Source organism: Thunnus thynnus, chromosome 4 (genome assembly GCF_963924715.1).
Source record: "Thunnus thynnus chromosome 4, fThuThy2.1, whole genome shotgun sequence".
Classification (NCBI taxonomy): domain Eukaryota; kingdom Metazoa; phylum Chordata; class Actinopteri; order Scombriformes; family Scombridae; genus Thunnus; species Thunnus thynnus.
This window is the reverse complement of record NC_089520.1, coordinates 4,331,442-4,351,951: the sequence shown is the minus strand read 5'-3', so window position 1 is coordinate 4,351,951 and position 20,510 is coordinate 4,331,442. Positions and strand designations below refer to the sequence as shown.

At 39.1% G+C, this 20,510-nt stretch overlaps 1 protein-coding gene across 1 annotated transcript in view; it reads left to right on the top strand.

The window, feature by feature from the left end:
- Positions 1–20,510, top strand: part of LOC137180940 (serine/threonine-protein kinase 4-like) — a 43,435-nt gene that overhangs the window by 1,094 nt on the left and 21,831 nt on the right. The window contains exons 2-9 of the mRNA XM_067586250.1: positions 5,019–5,099; positions 6,743–6,871; positions 8,307–8,421; positions 8,615–8,779; positions 9,865–10,032; positions 11,089–11,226; positions 11,560–11,691; positions 12,021–12,225. Of these exons, the coding sequence (XP_067442351.1) occupies positions 5,019–5,099; positions 6,743–6,871; positions 8,307–8,421; positions 8,615–8,779; positions 9,865–10,032; positions 11,089–11,226; positions 11,560–11,691; positions 12,021–12,225 (1,133 nt within the window). The remainder of the gene's footprint in view (positions 1–5,018; positions 5,100–6,742; positions 6,872–8,306; positions 8,422–8,614; positions 8,780–9,864; positions 10,033–11,088; positions 11,227–11,559; positions 11,692–12,020; positions 12,226–20,510) is intronic.

Here is a 20,510-nt window from a genome sequence, read left to right as displayed (position 1 = left end):
GTTCCCATTTATATCTACAAACAAAACAGGCAAACAGAAAGCAAAAGGCAGTCAAAAAGAACAACCCCAGCATTTCAGTGTTTCTTTATATTCTGTTAACCATCACCCCAATCCCTCTCTAAGACGTAGCACTCTTAATGTATGTCAGAAAATGTTGCCACATTTGTTTAGTTTAAACATTATTTACTCTTGTCATCATCCGTCATGACTTAGAGCCGTTCTTCCCACAGCGGCCACCTCCTTATAGAATTAACAGAGCGCCTGTGTTGTGTTTAATCCCAGGACTTGTCACTATCAAAGCCCCGCTGATCCAATTAATGCCTTCATTGGCTTTGTAAATCTGGGTTTAGCTGCTTTAATCTGGACATGTTTGATTAAATCAGATTAGAGCAGACGCAGTAATTCATGCTCATCGGTCATCAGGTGTGTGTATCTATAGAAACCCTTTTAAAACGGGCTTAAAAGCCTTTTTATTCAGGAATGTTTTTTCATCTTCTCTATGTTATGTTTTTAATACTGTGTAAGTGCAGTACCTATTAAGTGCATCATTATTATTATTATTATTAGAAGAGCTGGGAGACACTCAGGTTTTTGAGGTGGGTTTCCATGGCGACAGGAGTCAGAGACATCAGCACAGGTTTATAATAGCAGAAAAATTAAGCTGCTGGAAAGACTTATGATGTTTTGGTGAAGAATAATGAACACCAGTCCAAATCCCCAAAATATTAAAATTACTTGAAGACCATGAAGTGCAGCAAATTCTTATATTTGAGTACATTTGAGAACCTTGAACCATCAAATATAGAGCTGCAACCTACAACTGTCCAAAATCTAAAGATATCCTGTTTACTGTCATGTTTGACACAGAAAAACTTCAAACCCTCACATTCAAGAAGCTGCAACCAGCAAATCTGAAGTGTTTTTGCTTAAAAAAAATGACTAAAACGATTATTCGCTCATCAAAGTAGTTGCCGATTAATCTTCTGTCCATAGATTGATGGAATTAATCATTCATTGATCGTTTTGTACTCCTGTATGTGACTGATTGCTAACTGTATTTCTGTTGTTCAGTAGTAAGCAAACAAGCTGAGTACAATTTAGAGATGTTTAATGCAAGACAGGAGTATAAATGTGGTATAATGACTTCAAAATCCTGTCAGTGGTTTGTTTAAATGTGTTAATTCTTGCGGTTTAGGTTCATACTTCTACCTATGATCCAAATAATTAGAATTAGAATAGAAACAATCAGTCAGTTGATCTTATAGTCCATTTAATTGTCAAAGCTTTGCTTCTTGCAGCTTCTCTAAAGTGAGCTTCACCTGCTTATCTCTGTTCTACATGACAGGAAACTGGATGTCTTTGAGTTGTAAAGAGTTCATCAGACAAAAGAGGCAATTTGAAGACGTCAGCTGAGGCTCTGATGAATTATAATGCCATATTTGACATTTGACATTGAGTACTAAAAACAATTTATCAGTTAAGTTTAATAAATAGCATATTAATTAATAATAAAATAAGCATTAGTTGCTGCCCAAGTTAAGAGATTCCCCCAGGAAATAGTTCAGCAGAGGCGGCAAGACCCTGACACGTCATCTCATGATCAGTTTAGTTAGTAGAGAACTAAACAGTAGTCATGCTCATTATATATGTATATGTGTGAAATAACACCTCTGCTCTTTTAACCTGAAGGTAAATGTTTTACTTGAGAAGTTTATACATTTTTTACGATGGCAACGTGCTGTTAAAACCATGACAATTATTAATAGGCCTCTGTGAACAAACTCAGTTGTTATACAAATAAAATAAATCAAATGTGTTGAAACTGGCAATAAAAGTAAGAATAAAACACACATGTTGGTAGACTTAAAGGTTAAGGGTGTAAAAAACACACACAGTGCTTACAAACTATCAGAAACCAATGAAGAGTTGTAATGATGACGCTCGAAATAAGAAAAGAAAACTAAAAGACGAGCGGGGACACTTTCTGTTGGTTTATTGTTTTAGAAAGTGATTTGTTTGTTCAGTTGAGCTGCTGTGTGTGTGTGTGTGTGTGTGTGTGTCTGTGTGTGTGTGTGTGTGTGACAGTAGGAACTGAGGAGTTCCTATTCTGTCCACTCATCAGGAGGATGCTGGTTAAACACACAGCAGCTCTCTTGTTATCATGTCCTCTCAGTCATCCAGCGTTTCCTCATGAAGTCGATGTAGTTTCCAGTTATTTTTATTGCAGCAGCGTTCCAGTGAAGCCTGTAAGTTTCACAGAATCATCTTCTAAAAATATAGAACGTTCTTACAAATCGCTCTTCAACCGGAACATTTAGAAACGTATTAAAAATGAGGTCTTATCTTCGAAGAAGAACATTACAAGCAGCAGTCAGTACTGAATGTAGGCTGCATTCCTATCAAAAATAGAAGTAGTTAAACAAGGAAAAGAACATTTTAATTTTAGTAATGTAAACATTTAGCACGTCCTGTACTCCTAGCCGCAGCGGATACACACATGAAACCGAAGAAGTTCACAGAGTCCACTTGAAAAGCAGATTATGGGCTGCTACGCTAGATGACCGTTTCAATGCTCCGCTCTCTGTGTTTTCTGCGGCTTGTGGCTTGAAGTCTATCTATACACTGGGCAGCCTGAATTGAACCAGAGAGGCTTAAAAGAAAGCTGTAGACTTATTGACAAATGAGCTCTGTTATGAGCTCACCATGTGACAAACAAGAAAAGTCTGTTTCAGAGACTCTCAGAAGATTAAAAAAAGAAGTTTAAACCATTTTTCTGTTCCTGCAGGACTGAGTAAAGACTCGCTGTCCTCGTTTTTTGTGGTTTAAGTTTTTATTTCTTCAGGAGTACAATGTTTAACATCTGGAGATATTAAAGTGTCAGAATCAGAAGGGCAGCTGTAACAAGCTCCCATCTCTTTCTATTACTCAACAGGAAATTGATTGATTGATTGATTGAGTTTATTTGCCCCAAAGGTCAGATGTCACTGCTGTTTTAATGCTCCTGCAGCACTGGAACAAACCTGCTCTTATGTAAACATTCAAATCAACCTCATGTTAATACTCATTCATGACCTAACACAGTGCATCTCTCCAAATAAAGCTTGGATATATTGATTTAATATCAATATTGTGATGTGAGACGACATCATAATATCTTGATTACAGAAATGTGACAATTCAAAGATTTATTGTCCTCGTCACAATGTCCAAATGGGCAAAAATGTCCAAATTAGTTCTGTGTATGAGAAACATTGATAAAGTAGATTAAATATTGTACATAAGCACCAATAGATACATGCAAGTCTTTGTGATACAGACTTCTGAATGGAAATCAAGACAGTTGATGCTCCAAATATGTGAGAGTGGAGCAGCAGTAAAGCTGTGCGTCTTTGATTTAACTTAATTTGATGTTTCCATCTGTCTTCTTGTAGTTTCCCTTTAGAAAGGCTTGTCACAAACTGCATCCAAGACATGTTTGGATCTATTTTTGCTTGTGCGCTGAGACTATTTTTATCTCTTGGCTTGTGAGACATCTGGAGAAGTTTTTGTAGGAGGGAACAAAAGGTGATCAGCGACACACAAGAGGAGGATGAACTAAATATTCTGCCTGGTTCTGATTTTTAAAGCTAACACGTCCCCCAATAAACGCATGAAGACTCTGTAGAAATAAATGGCGGTGATACTGTTTAACTCCTCATTACTGTCTAAAATATTGACATTCTTAGATGTTTTTTACTAGGGCTGTAGTCTCCTGGTCGATTAGTTGGTTGATATGCTCTCGTCCTCATTGGTCGAATAATCTCTGTGTTATTTTCATAAGGAGAAAAGTGCTACATCAACAGCTTTCCAGGATTAATCCATTATTTCCTGTGGCGGGAGGGACAGACTAACAAATTACCTGTGAAAACGACGGGGGGTGTATTGAAAACACCCCCGTTGTTTTCACTACTTTGAACTCGCCCAACCTAACGGAGACTGCTGGGTCTAACGGTACTCAACGTTTACTGAGTGTTTACTGAACGTATTGAATGTTTACTGAGCGTTTCTCCTATAATATTATTAACGAACCCCCGCCAGGCCAAAAGATAGTTCTTAATGCCAAAAATAACGCTAAATATCGGTAGCGTAACTCCGTTTAGGAATAGGGCAGTGCTTAGTATGTTTGCGTAGCGAGCGGGAAAAGGAGGCAGAGAAGTGACGGTGGATGCGAGTGGGGCAGAGGAAAAGGTTAGCGGTAAGTTCTGTCTGGCAATAAATGTACAGTACAGACTTAGCAACAATAGGTTAGCCTAACCTGAAGAGGCAAAACGGAGTTTGTGAGTTCACTGTGCACTCTGTTCCGTTACACCCCCCCAACCCGCCCGCAACTAATCGATTAGTTGAAGATTATGTACGATTTCAGTCGACCAAGTTTTTCTTTGGTTGACTACAGCCCCATTTTTTACTGTGCAACAGTGCAGCAACTGATGATTATTTTCATGACCAGTTCCTGCACCAATCATTTAATCAGTTAATCATTTAGTTAACTCTATAAAAATGCCATTTACAATATCTTCAACCACATGCTGATGTCTTTAATTAGCTTTTTTGTCTGACCAACAGTCTTAAACCTAAAGACATTCAATTTATTGTCGTATATGATGAAGAACAGCAGAAAAATCCTCTCATTTGAGAAGTTAAAGTATTTATTTGCCTGAAAAATGACTTAAACAATAAATCAAAATAATTGCTTTTATTTTCTGTTGATAGATTACTCAACTAACTGTTGCAGCTCTACTGTGTAATGGACAAAATCATTATAAATGTGCAGCAACAAGTGAATCACTTGTGACTGAAAACCTTTGAGTAGTTTATGTCACACAGATAGTGGAAGGTGATAACGAGAGGAACAAGCGGTTATCTGAAACTTTTTACAGTGAAAAGTTTCACCTTAACTCTTTCAGTCTCTTTTTCTTTTCTCATCTGCATGCCGCCGCCGCCTTCAACATTTCATATCCGTCTCTTGATTGTCATTACAGGCAGTTTAAGAAGCTGAGCGAGGACAGCCTCACCAAGCAGCCAGAGGAAGTCTTTGATGTCCTGGAGAAGCTGGGTGAAGGGTGAGTCATTTAGTCGCACAGTCAGTCAGATGATGACACAGAAGCACAATCCTTACCCCCCCCCCCCCCCCCCCCCCCCCCCCCATTTCTCCATCTGTCTCATCTCCTCTCCCTCCCATGGCCGTTATGACATTTAATAGCTAATTCAATGGGAGTTTTTCCTAGTAAGAGTTCCAAAAATATAATGGTGGACATCTGAAGTTGGTGCAAAGGTGATGTCATTTGTCCAAGGATGAATGACAGTGTGGATGTCTATTAAATGTTAAAGTTGCTATTTATAATTTTAAGGATTTTTAGATATCTTAAATTTGTTTTTGACTAGTATAATAAAAGTTGTAGATATCTTGAAACACAATTTCTACCACTGAGAATGTTATTAATTACCATTCTGACTAGTGAGAATACAGTTTTGACTGGGAGAAATGCTATTATAGATATTTCAAATGATAAGGGCGTGCTTCGATTCAGTGTTAAAACATCTCGCCGTACCCTCCCTGAGCCATCAATGCTACTCCTCCCTTCTCTGGTGCCCATCAACATAAACATTGCCTCTTCATATCCTGTTTCTCAACGCACTTCCTGTTCTGAGCGAGGCTGATTGACGCTATTTGTGTGTGAGTGTGTGTGTGCGTGTGTGTGTTAGAGCTGACACCGTCGTTTTTCAACACTGTTTAATGACCCTCCAGTTTAAAGAAACATACTCTGTAAAACTCTTCTATGGTTTCTTTCTGCAACATAAGCTAAGCTGTTAATCACACTAATATCCACGTATCAGTTAAAGTTGTTTATTGGAGCCTTTGCACGTTTCCTTCCGTTTTAGTTCACTTTGGCAGGTGAGAACAAACAAACAAAAAAAAAAACGTGTGAAAATGACCAAGGCCAACTTGTGAGAAAATGACAAGAGAATAATCCAAACCAGCGACAGGAAAGGACACTTAAAGTGACAGATGTTGACGGCTGATAACCTTTAGTTCCTCATGCTTTAAAAGCTCAACATGACATAAAGGTTTGGACTCCTGATCCTGATTTACTTTAAGTCTCTTTATTAGAATAATTATTGGTTTGAGTCAGTTTGAATCATCCAAGCCTAGTTTAGTGAATGAAAATGTAATAAATGTAATTTTAGTTATGCATTTTTCTTTTTAGAATTATGTGTGTCAATGCAGTGAGGTGGGGACATTAAAATGTAGCAAACCTGCTTTTTAGTAAATGTGGTTCACTTGAGACCAACTTAAAGACCTCTCAGTCCACTCAAACATGTGTTTCCTACTCGTTACACTGGTTGGATGTTTGTTTTCACATTCATTCATCTGTTGAAAGTGGAAAGTTAGTGGCAAAAAGTTTGCAAAACTGACAAAAACCACACGTGCGGAGAAGAGAGAGAAGCGAGGGGTTTGAGTTTGTCTCTCTAGCTCTCTTTTTTTTTCATTCTTTACACAACTTTTTCTTTCAGTTTGAACATGAACAACCCAGTGCAGTATATTTAAACAATATCACCTCTCTCCTCTCCTCTACGGTGGTCTGTGGCCTGTTAGGAACTACGTTGTACTTCCGTTTGAACATAACCGAACCCTTTTTGGTCACATGTGACGCAAACAGGCAACACAGCATGTTTAAAGCTCTGTCTTTGTGTGTCTCTGCAGGTCTTATGGCTGTGTGTTTAAAGCCCATTATAAAGAGACGGGGGAGATTGTAGCCATCAAACAAGTTCCTGTGGAGTCTGATCTTCAGGAGATTATCAAGGAAATCTCCATCATGCAGCAGTGCAACAGGTACTTGTATTGTATGTGATCTTAATTTTGACAAAAACCCATAAAAACAGCTTTACTGGTGTGACCTAAAGCTTACCAGTCATTAGTTTTTACATTATATTATTAAAGTATGCTTTATTTTATGAAATCTAGTACACTTTACAATCATTTCTTCCATCTGACTAACAATAAGTGCATTATTAGTGGAAACTGGAATCAGAAACAGTGTGTATCAGGTTTTTTTGGGGGGGTTTCCCATCAGCTACAAACACACTCAACTGCTGCTGCCATAAAATGTACAACAGTGTCATCGCTATATGGTAAAAGTACCAAAGAATCAGAGTTATTTGTGATGAAACTGTTTTGGTTTTTTTTACAGTCTACAGTGTGATACTGCAGCTGTGAGTTCATGTAGGAGTTACACGTTTCTGCATTTGTTATGCAGACATATTCAAACAGACAGTTTGGTTTCCTGAGCTTTCAGTTTTACTTTAGAGGTCATCATTGTGTTCACATAGTGCTGTGAGTGTTCATGTGTTTTTAATGTTATTTCTTACAAATGACCTGTGTGTAGGTCTGTGATGGCAGCACCTTCACTCATGTTTACTAAGGAGTCAGCTGGTACATTTTTATATGTTAGGTGGTTTTCCTGATAGCTTCTCCTCCTCCTGATGGGGATTTTAAAAGTTAAACTGAAAGCTTGAAACATTAAACATGCCTCAGTTTTTTGTTCCGTGTGACATGTACAGCAGAACATTTATATCTATTATACAAGGACTCGTGAAAGAAGTAAAATGTTAAATATAATTTATGTTTGAATATATTTTGACTCCATTAGGAACTAAATTTGAACCAATTCAGAGTGAATTTCACTTAAATGCATCATAGAGAAGCTCATATTATCATGAATGACAACATGGTGGCAGAAAGGTTGAGAACGCTCTGTTGTGAAAGCGGCTATAATCAATATTTCTTATAATAACAATGTATGAGCTGTCAGTGTAATGTGTTGGTTGTGGCTCGTAGTGATGAACCTACAGAGAATTATCAGCCACTCTGCAGCTCCTCTCAGCTTTACGGAGCTTTATAGTGAGTTTCAGCTCATTGTTTATCTGTCCGGCTGCAACTTTACTGTTTTGGTTCACTCTCAGCGCTCTCATAGCGTCGTTTTCAGTCACAGCAGGCAGCTGTTTTTAGAGAAGAAGCTCTAAAAAGACTAGCTGGTGAACATAGTGGAGCATTTAGCAGCTAAAGAGCCAGATATTTCCCTCAGGAGTTGGTGGAGAACAAAAACAGAGCTAAAAGAGAGTGAATATTGGACTAACATTCACCAGGTGGACAGAAACATGACTCCAAATGAATGATAATGTTGCTATCAGTTGATGCAGCAACAGAAATACTTTGAATTTTAAAGTGGCTGAAATAAATAAAGTGACAAAAACATTTCTGTGTTCAGTCCCCATGTGGTGCGGTACTATGGCAGCTACTTCAAAAACAGCGATCTGTGGATCGTCATGGAATATTGTGGAGCCGGATCAGTGTTAGATATCATCCGAATACGCAGCAAGACGGTAACGTAACACTCAAACACACTCATATACGCACAGTTTGTATAGCGTAAACCTCCTGTAAGTGTGTTTTGATGTATCTGCATGCATGAAGTCACAAAGAGAGGGAGACAGACACTCAACCGCAGCACACTCTACATGATTTTGAGTGCCGTGACTAATGTATCTCTCTTCCTTCTCTACGTGTGTGATTCAGCTAACAGAGGAGGAGATAGCTGCCATCGTGCAGTCTACCTTAAAGGGTCTGGAGTATCTTCACTTCATGAGGAAAATCCACAGAGACATCAAAGCAGGCAACATCCTGCTGAACTCAGAGGGTCAGGCCAAACTGGCCGACTTTGGAGTTGCTGGACAACTCACAGTAAGGAAAAAAATATAATGTATATGTTTATATTTTTGTGTAGCCTAATGGGAGAGAGCAAATAGGCACATCAAAGTGTTCTTTATGGATTACATCTAACTAATAGACCTGATAGAGCTGTCTAGTTTTTGAGCATCTTAAGATAAACTAATTTACTATGAATTCTGGGGAAATTAAGACTATTAAACTAAAAAAACATGGCTGACTGAAATGATAATATGTCTGTCAACCAATCAGCTCACTTTCACTCCAGCAGAAAATGTTTGCATTCAATAGTTAAAAGGACATCTTACTGGGAAATATCAGCAGAGAGTGTAAAGGTCAGTTTGAGGTAGATTAGAACAAGTTCTTGCAACATGTTGTCCGACCACGTCAGAAATCAGATGTGTTCATAGTTGGTCTGAACGGCTCTGAACGCAGATAAAGGTACATATTTTCAGACATATTTTCAGTGCAGTCATAGTTTTGCACTTTGTTGTTTATATGTTAAGTGACAGAAACAGTTGTGTAATGAAAGAAAAAGGAGAGCTATAGAGGCTGAAACCCTGACTTCTTTCTCACCTCCCCACAATTGGCCAATAACCGCGGGAAGTTGGTGTGAAATATCAGCTGATCTGTTTCGTAAAGTTACAGAAATGGCCGTTCACAGCCCCTGCAGTCAGAATGGTGAGGGAGGGGAGGGGAGGGGGGGAGGGTTAATGGGAATTTCTATTGTCTGACAAGCATGTCTGAAGGAGTAAACAGCCACCTTAACAATGATAAAAACTTCCAGTGGCAGTGCTGATGGGGTACTGTGGGCTCAGTACTTCTGCTAATTAGTCTGGATCAGGATGGTTTCCTTCAGTAAATTAAAATGACTGATGATGTCCTTACTGTGATATTCAGTATCTCCAACAGTGACATCACACCTTCATAGCACAATAGTTTTAGAAATATTTGTATGGTGCAGCTGCTCATGCTACATAAATCAAACGCCCATTTAGATCTGTAAAGATATTCTCTGTCCTTGTGTTCTTGAGATGCTCTTCGTCCCCTTGGCTTTGACAGTGTTAATCATTTTCTGTCCCTCCACCCCTCTACATCAGGACACCATGGCGAAGCGGAACACAGTCATCGGCACTCCGTTCTGGATGGCTCCGGAGGTCATACAGGAGATTGGCTACAACTGCGTGGCTGACATCTGGTCTCTGGGAATAACGGCTATAGAGATGGCTGAGGGGAAGCCGCCCTACGCCGACATACATCCCATGAGGGTGAGACAGCGTGAACAGTATCTGTGTGTATGTGTGAAAGAGTGTGTGTGAGTGTGTGAAGGTGAGAAATAAAGTGTTTGTAAAGAGGAAGTACTGTGTGTTTGAGTGTGTAGTTACGTTAGAGCAGAGGTTTTCAAACTCTGGAGACACGAGGGAGTCCAAGGGGGGAGAGAAGAGAGCCGTGAGCCGTAATTTGCATCAAAACTTGTTCTCCTTTGAGTCACAACTCCATCAGAAGTCAAATCTGAACAAACAAGACACATATTTTTAGATTCAGTGTGACTTGCACCTCCTGAGAATATCATCATCTCTGATAGGCAAGCTCTGAGTGTCTCTTATCTATGATTTATGGATTTATGGATGTTTATTCACGAGGCATGAGAATCATCACATTTTTTAGTTTTCTTCAGTATCGCAGTGATCCATCTGTACATCCATGAGTATGTTACAAACAGGAAGTGATAATATTTAACTCAGCATACTTTTAATGGAGCCAGTTTGACAAAATATAAACAAATGTATGCTAAAAACAAGTTTAAAAAAAAGTTGTAGCATGCAGCTAACTCACTGAATCCATAGCAACGCTATATATGTTAACATCCCCCCAAAGCATTATGGGAACTGTAGTTCTAAAACTGAGAGTATGAATATCCTCCAAATCGAAGTAAGACGAGGAACAAAGATAATAACAGGAGTGACAAAATCCATTAATATGTACTTTTATCATCTTTATGACATCACTAATTGTCAGTCTTATATTCCTGGAACACCAACACTCTCAACTCTCCATTCATGCACAGATATTTGCTATATGTTGAACAACACTGGACATACAGACAAAAAACTCAAATTATCACTGTTTGAAATTGGCCCCGAGGGTCAGACTTTGAGAACCTGTGTGTTAGAGAGTCAGTTTGCTTTATGAAGACAGAAAGAGTGTTTGAATGAAATATTTTGAGTGTGAGCAATCAACTAATTAAAGTATTATCAGCTAAGTTTATGTCTCTGCTTGCACACCTTCATCTTGAATGTACTGAATTGTGTTTCCTCTTCCAGGCCATCTTCATGATTCCCACCAACCCTCCCCCGACGTTTCGGAACCCAGATCAGTGGTCTCAACCGTTCAGAGACTTTGTCAGCCAGTGTTTAGTGAAAAACCCAGAAAACAGAGCGACGGCCACGCAGCTTCTACAGGTAACGATGTAATAACCCTGCTGCTGCTACTGATTTGACTATTTGGCAGCCTGTATTTGGTCAGAAATCAAGCCTTTATATTACCAAGGAAAATACGGGATTGAGTATTCTGCAGTAGCTGTGTTAATTGTATATTACACTATAATAATCTTAATTTGGCTATAACACGTTTACATGAATTGTAGTGAGAAAAGTTGCATTTTTAATATGGTTTAGAGCCATTAAAATGAGTCAAAAGCAGCTTATAAAGAAAACAGAAAATGTGTCGGAAGCTGTCGACTTCTCTTGTCAGTTTAATCTTTCTCTCTCTTTCTTTGTCTTCCCTCCTTTCAGCATCCATTTATCAAGTCAGCCAAGTCCAGTTCCATCCTCAGGGCCTTAATCACAGATGCCATGGAGATCAAACTGAAGAGACAAGAGGAGGCAGAACAGCGAGAACAAGATGCAGAAGATGATGACAACTCGGTACAGACTTAAAGAATCTTAAAACAAAGACAACTGGGGAGTGGAGAAGTTATCCGAGGCTGTAGAAGCGTTCAAAGACGGAATTTGAGATGGTTGCTAAATTTTCTTTGAGCACTTTGATATTGATGACAAATGTTCTACAACCCTAAAACATCATCAACTTCTGTATTACATTCATTTACCTGATTTAACTTATAAAACAAGTAACTAGAACTTAAAAAGGCGGGAAACTTAACTTAACTGAAACTTTAACAAACACTCATTTTAATGAAATTATATTGCAGTTTACAGGACAATTATTTCACTTCCCTTCTGCCTGTGCGTTTCAGGATGATGATGAGGTTGACCAGGGGACCATGGTGCGAGCGGGGACCGGCGACTCAGGAACCATCCGGGCCGCTGGTTCAAGTTCTCGAGGCAGTACGGCACGGACCATGATCCAACACGAGGACACGGGAACCTTGCAGTCACAGCTCGGCACCATGGTCATCAACCCTGAGGATGAGGATGAGGAAGAAGCTGGTACTATGAAAAGTAAGACCCTTTAAGAACACTCACATACAGTAGTGATGGATTAGGACTGAGCATTAAAGCAAAGGAATTTGAATTTTTGTTTTTACAAGATGTGTCGTGACTCTGTGTGGTTAGCTGGCTCCGGCTGACTCATAGTGAATTTATCGGTCACAACCACGAGAGTGATATACTGACAAAAGACACTGATCTGAGCTCTCAGTTTGTTTGTTTGTGAGGTATCATCTCTGGTTATGAGTCCAATGAACAGTGTGCAGATTCTACTTAGTTTAGTCTGTCCCTGCCTGCCGGGTAGCTAACGCTAGCTAGCTCTACTTGAAGCATCTGGTACTGACAGTCCATTGCAGTATGAGATAACATGTAGTTTTTGCAGGTGATGCAGGTCTCATGTTTTAATCTCCTTGCATTTCGCCCTGTCCTGTGATCAATCATGTACGATAAAAAGTGTCAAGTCAGATATCAATCAACAAACAGAGATACTGTGGATCATCACGTCTGACAAAGACGATGAGGAATTGGCTCCCAGTTTACTGAAAACAGTGGAAGAGGAACCAGCTCATGAGGAACATGCTGTCACTATTGTAAAACAAAAAAAGTTACACCGTTGACACACACTAGAGTTATCACGCCAATTGTCATGACATTTGTCCTTCCTGATGGAGTGTAAAGCTTTCTTGGAATCTATGGTCAGAAAAAAATTACTGGTTATGTCTCAGATTTAATACTTAATCACCTTAATTACTAAGATTCACCCGTTCACTGTTCTGAGTTGCTCTCGTCATATCAAACAGGTGATGAAGACTTTGAGTTCAGTGAGTTTAAGCAGTTTAACAACAGTGTTTCCCCTCTATTCATTCTGCAGCACCACTGCTAAAATTTCACACATTCACTCTATAAAGGACATCTACGTGAAAGCTACTGTTATAAGAGTAGCCTAGCTCTGTTAAAGAATAGGGCAGTGCGTAATGTGTGTGCGTAGTGAGCGTGTGGTTGAGCTAGCGGCAGAAAAGTGACGGTGAATGCGAGCGGCGCAGAAGGTTAACAGTTAGTAGTAAATGTACGGTGTGTCAGTTAATAAATGCTGCAGCTTCTCAAGAGCAAGAAAAGTCTTGTCTGTTGTTTCTCCAACTGCTGGAAGAGTGAAGGGTGTTAGCCGCGAAGCTAGCAACAATGGGTTAGCCTAACCTGACCAGGCTCACTTAAGGTGGACTGACCTTTAAGATGGACCAGCTACTCTCATGTTAGTGTCAATCTCAGCTGCTCTTGAACGGAGAATGGAGAGATGTCTGGCTGCTGAGACTCTTCCGAAACCCCCAGAGGAAACATTGAACAGTTCATACCTGTTTAACATCCTTGACATTAAATGATTTGGAAGTTCTTTAGGATAACACTTAATAAAAATAACAATCATTCTACGAATCAGCTGCATGTTCTCAGAATCATCAAACAGGTGCAGCTGTAGAGTTTCTTTTTGTATCCACTAGAGGGCGCAGCGTGACCATCACACTGACATACCTGTGAACTGGAGGATATCTGTGTACACTCGCATGTGTTTATGTGTATTATACAGTGTTATATATCTGTTCTCACTTCTCAACTCCTGCCCTCAAAACCAACAATCTGCTGGTTTTCTGTTGCATAGAGAAGTTTTTATTTTGGGGTGGGGGGTGGGGTCTCTTAGAGGCTATGATGCACCACCAGGAACTTGCCCTCGATCATTTGATGATGTGTTTAATACCAGAGGTTAACTCAGGCAAGGTCTGTGGTAGCAGAGTTTACAGTACGAGTTGCAAAGTTTACCTTTAACAAATGAAGGAAAATTTGTGATGGTAAATATTTATAACTTAAAATTCTTTATCCCAGTGTTATTAGATTAACAGTGTATGTAGTATATCATCTATCCAGACTGTTGACAAGAACAAACACTGGTTTTTTGCCTGCTTTTCATGATTTACATGTTGCTGTAACTTTTAATTGATCCGTCTAGTTTGATGTATTTTTCAGTGACCGATGCAAACGAGTGACCAGCTCACAGTGGATTTTTGGCTTTAGAGGGCTGCAAAGGACGCACCTGTTGTGTCCTCAAATTTCAGGCATCTGTAACATTTCCTGGCTGTGTTCGGAGGAACCATTAGACCCGTCATGATGTGTTTGCAGACATCAGAAGAGTTGTCCCTGAGTAAGGACACAGCTGTGAATGAATTTAAACCTTGGAGGTGAATGCAATTACCGGGACAAACGGGCACTATATCAGGCTGGAGGAGCAACTTCTGTTGATAATTTGGTGGCCAGCAGATCCAACAAAATTATGTCATGGTCCCACTTAATACAATGAATGCATTACCCTCTGCTGGAGTGATTTTGAGTCATTTTTTGAGAGATAATGTTAGCGATGTATCAGTCTGTTTGGAGTCTCTTTTTTTATTGCAGTGTGGGAGTTGTAAGCGTTGGATGTATCGGGTACTTGGAAAGGAGTCGTAATGAGAGTTGGACTCAGTTCACTGGTGCTGGCAGTCTGTGGGTGCGTTTTATGTGTTTGTTTTTATACACAAAGAATTAACCCCAATGAGACACTAGAGCACATTAAGTTTGGATGTGTGTGTGTGTTTGCTCTGTGTGACTCCAGTAATGCAAACCCCTGAGCATCTAAACACTTGTTATACCTTCCTGATGTAAGCAAAGCTACTGTGGAAGTTATTGTCATAATATTACAGCTCCTGCACAACATCTAATGAGATTTATATTGAGGACATTGGAGTGTAGTAGCAGTAACATCCACCTACAGGAATCGGCAGCATTTGGATGGTGACTGGGGACTGAACGCAGTCATAGATAATTGTAGTTAAAACACAGTGTAATGAGCTGCCTGCAGAGTAACAACGTACAGGTGGACTGAACACCGGCTGATTAATGATGTTGATTTAAACATACACACACAGGGCGTACAAGCAGAAGCAGAATGTACACACATACACCCACTTAATATACAACCACAGCATGAGACTTTAAGCTGAACACAGTAGACATGAACATGCAGACAGATGCATGCACACACATGCTGAGTCACCAGTTGAGGTCAAATATTTAACGTCTTGGGTTGAAGTTGTTCCATTCGACTTCTCTATTATAGCTTGTCATGTGCTTGTGGTTCTTACTTTTTCTTATAGCTATGCATTTATTTTTATGAATATTGAACATGGAGTGATGACACCTTCCGGCCAAACGCGTTGGTCTGAGCCATTTAATATTAATATAAATATATTAAGATAAGACTTTTCATTATTTTACCTCAGAACTCAGAGTGCTTTGCTGTCATCGTGGCCCTTGATTCCAAAGAACACCTTCGTCTGCAGAGTATGATTTTAGAAAACACCTTCACTTTTTGTTCACTAAGCACAGACAAACTTCAGATTTTGTTTTATTATTACTGATGATTTTCTTCAATACACCTTATCTACAATGAGAAGTATATTATTCATGATCTCCACCCAGTTACAGAAAAGTCCTGCACACCTGCAAAGCCGCCGTCCCACACTTAAACTCCTAGAACAACTGCATGTCAGGTGTCATGTTTTACCTGTAAGACTCACATTTTAATGCCTTTGATCATCATTTGTGATGTGAAAAAAATCACATTTACAGTAGGACTGCCCCCTAAAACTCTCAACTCTGGAATCGTTAACTTTTTATTTTAGCCATGTCATTATACACTTGTTAACTTGTATTTTTTTATTATTTGATTCTCATTTCTAAATGACCAAAATACATAAACATGATGAGAACAGAGAGAGGGAAGTCGGAAACGGAGGACAGCGTGACGACTGTTTCCTGCTCCAAGCTCTCAGCTCCGGTGTGAAATGCAGCGAAGTCAGCTAAACTCCTGTTTAAACAGACGTGTCCCGGCGTCTCTACGTCTCCTCCTCTAATCCAGTGTGACTAACTCTTCACCTGACAACGCTGTCAGCAGCCGGCAGGAGAGACGCTCCATGCTGCACTTGGATTTTAACTGAACTAATACCATTATGCACACTTTTTAATTTCTCTGACTGTGGAAATCTGACACCTTCAAATCATAAATGATGAACAACGGCACTAAAACACGAGTCTTACAGGTAAAACATGAGACTCACGTAGACTGGTATATCAGTTTAGAGCAGGGAGACATTAATATTTGTCATAGGAGGCTGTATTGAAGAAAGAAACAGAAATGTATAATGTTATTTAGTATGAAGGCCTATAAGAATGAAATATATGTAACAAGATAAATATAAATACAGATGAGAATACGCCTCATATTCTCATGCCGACTCTAGAGTCGACTGAATATCCGGAGTCGGGGACAGCCCTGATTTATAGAAGGGCTGTAGTCAACCGAAGAAAATCTTGGTCGACTGAAATCGTACATAATCTTCAACTAATCGATTAGTCGCGTACTGGAGCAGCGTTATTTATTATTTTTGGCATCAAAAAATATTTTCTTGCCCTGACGGGGGTTCTTGTTGTGATAATTATAGTAGACACTGATTCAGTAAACGTTGAGTACAGTTAGACCCAGCAGTCTCCATTAGCTTGGGCGAGTTCAAAGTTGTGAAAACACAAGTAACCACAGGTAATTTGTTAGTGTGTCCCTCCCGCCACAGGAAATAATGGATTAATCTTGGAAAGCTGTTGATGTAGCACTTTTCTCCTTATGAAAATAACACGGAGATTATTCGACCAATGAGAATTCAGTCAGACGAGAGCATATCAACCAGTCGACCAGCAGACTACAGCCCTAATTTATAGGCAGTAAGACAACCAGAAAGTGTGTTTCCTGGTCGTAGTTCAGTTTTAACCACAGAGTGTCTTTCCTGTCGGCTGCTGAACAGTAGATTCAAATGTCGTTTAGCCGACTTTGCTAACTTTCAGCACCAGTGCTGAAAGCTGCCAACAGAAACCAGTCAGGTTGCTCTATGTTGCTCTAATCTCTGTTAACCTTCTCTATTTTAATTACAGTTTTGTATTTTGGTGATTTAGAGACTTGGTTGTAAAATTTTATAGTCTACCGTGCTATAATGACACAGCTAAAAAAAAAAAAAAAAGTGATTCGACTTCTTAACTAATGATTCAACATTAGGGGTCAGACTTTGTGACAACTTATAAATCTGTGACACACATACTCATAAATACACACACACACACTGTCTCCGGTCTGATGTCCTATTATTGAGTTAGTATAGATCTCCACTGCTGGCAGGATCAACCGCATTAACACAGGAACATTTAGACTTCATAATTACATTAGTACTCCCAATATCCTTCAGTTGTGTGTTTTGTGTGAGTGTGAGTGTGTGTATCTCTGTTGTGTCCTTTAATGCCTGTGCTCTTGAGGATTTGTCTGTGTGTGTGTGTCCCAAGCTAATGACCACAGTCTGATGCTGAAGGGGCCCTGAGGATCGAGATAAGATATTAGATGAGATATTGATCCTCCCAAACGGTACTGAATAATAAAAAGCCTTTTAATTTACACTGATTAGCCACCAACCTTCACTGACTAGAAACCTCTCTGTCATTCTCGTCTCTTATTGTCCTCTGCATTGTGCACAGTGACTCATTCACAATCAGGGTGGATTTATTAATAAACTAATGTGACCATCAGGGTAAGAATCTAAGAATCCACCCAAAAATCTCTTTATCTTTGTTAAAGATGGAGCTTCAATGATTAGTTGATTGACAGAAAATGGATCAGCGACTATTTTGATAATCAGTCAATCGTTTAAGTCATTTATCAAGCAAAAAAAGCTAAATATTTATTTGATGCTTCCAGCTTCTAAAATTGGGGAATTAGCTGCTTTTCCTTTTCTTACAGTAAGATTTATTGTCGGGTTTTGTATAGTAGCTCAAAGAAAACAAGCATCAACTTGATGACCTTGTGCTTTAGAAATGTTTTATAGAACAAATGATTAATGGAGAAAATAATAGGCAGAATAATTAATAATGAAAATATTTGTTAGTTGCAGCCCAAGGAGGAGAAAATCAAATGTTATTACTGGCCTGTTTAGTTTTTAGGATTTTTTTTATGTAGGTATTTCTAGCAGCTGCAGTAGAGTTTATTTAGATAAATAGTTTGATTTATCAAAAAAAAAAAAAGGTTAAAGGTCTGTTTTGATGTTAGTCTGTCAGAATCTTAAAGTAAGGGCTTCTTAATGGAGCTGCTGTTTGGTTTACTGATGTTCAACAGTTGTGTTTGGGTCAGTCGTAGATGAATCAGAGATAGAAGTATGTACAAGTGGAGGCAGTTATTATAAATGTTTCAGCAGTACCTTTCTAATCCCCTTCAAAGTTTTCTCCTAGAGATGCGATGTACTCGTCCAGCGCTTCTCTCGTTCCTGTTAACTTTTCCTGTAGTCATCTTTTGATGCCGTGTCCTGCGTTTCTTCCACGGTGGCGAATCTTCTCCCTTTCACAATTTTAGTTTTGACCAAGCTGTAGCCATACGCCACCTAGTGACACATCCGATAATCACACCTCACTCCCGTGCTATTGATAGCGTATTTTCAGGTCCCCCCCTCGTACAGCGGAGTCCACTAAGAGCTGTCAGCTTACCAACAACTTTCATCTGATATTACATATGAATACGTTTCTTCTCAGTTAGTGAGCTTAATCACAAGAAACTCTGTGAAATGCTCCTTTTTAAACTGAAATACGCCTGAGTTAGATATGATATACTGTGACTTTGACAGCAGCTTCTTTTTTTTTTCAAATTTTAAGTCACAGGCTGTGATTTTGATGCGTGAACAAGCAGTTGTGATCTCCTCTGAAGTCTGTTAATGAGATAAGTATTATGCTGTTTTAAAATACCGTCTCAGACATTTATAGCAGCTAAGCTTATGATATATTTTTAGGTTGTTTTTATTTTAAAATGTTTGTTCCTTTTGCTGTCGCTCTCTCCAGCAATTAGAGACACAGAGGCACAAAATAACATCACAAGACAAGCAGTGACGTTGATCACCAGCTCTGTATCTCACATAAATACTATATAACAGCAGCTGGCTGTCTGAAGTGAGAGCTATCCAAACTTTCCTTTTGTTGTTTGAGATGCATGTAGATGGAAACCATTACGTTGACTTAAATGAATTATTTAAAACGGTTCCCATCTCTCTGAGCCTTAACTATGTTCCTTAATCTTAAAATGCTTAAATGCTTTGCTCCTCAAGACTTCATTTAGCTGTTACACTGTCTTTAATTGAGATGTTCTTATGTAGAAACTTAAAAAGTACAAACAGCACACTGAACTTTGTACTCACTTAAAATAAATACAGAAGTGTATTTTCTATTACTCTCTCTCTGTAGGGATTCTAGTTAAAAATATGTAATAGCTCTCTGCACCTGCTCGGCGCTTGAATCTCTTCACTTTATTAAAGTTTAATTTTGTTTTGGGAAGTTGCAGGAGCAGATGGCAGTCTCTCCAGAGTCCACTCCTCTTTAGCCTTCACTTTAAGTTCAAACTGTGTATGTACTTCCTTTTTCTGAACTGGTGGTTTATGTTCAGCCTGGTTTAGAGGCTGAATTAACGCTAATCCTACTGAAGCCTGCTCCAAAGTTGTGTTTGTATTACTGTGTATTATTAAAGGGGATGTATTATGCTTTTTCTTATTGTCAGACATATATATAATGTCACAATGTCGGATGTTCATGTTAAAAGTGGTCGACGTGTCAACTGACGAGGTAAACGTATGTAGAAGTAATCCCTGTGAGCAAAAAGCAGCAGCTTCAGACTGAACAAGGGGTGTGCCCGAATACAAATACATTATTCAGCAAAGCACAAATAGTGGGGTTTTTTACGAATATTTGTTTCATACAAATATTTTTTTAAATATTTGTTAGTTAGAGGTCTGTCTGCAAAGAGGTGAGAGTAAAGTTTTAACTCAGTAGTCAGCACAGTCGTCTATGATCTGGGAGACTCCAGTTTGGGGACCTCCTTCGTAAGGTAGTTTATTCATAAACACTTTAATTTTCTAAAATTAAATGCGTAATAAAAGCAAAAACAGGATTTTTAAGCCTCTTTCCACTTTTATGTTTTTTCATATGTTGTTGTTTCAACCAGTTTTTAGCGCCACTAACAAAGCTCCGCTAAGTCAGTGAGGAACACATTTTTACTTCCTGTTAATTCTTCACAATAAAAGTCTCCCATTAGTTAGTCATGTAAAAGCTTTTAATTTGAAGCAGTAAAGCAGGAAGTGTTTGGTTTGCAATGACGGTAAAGTTACACAACTCTGATGCATAAAGCTGGCCAATCAGAGCAGAGT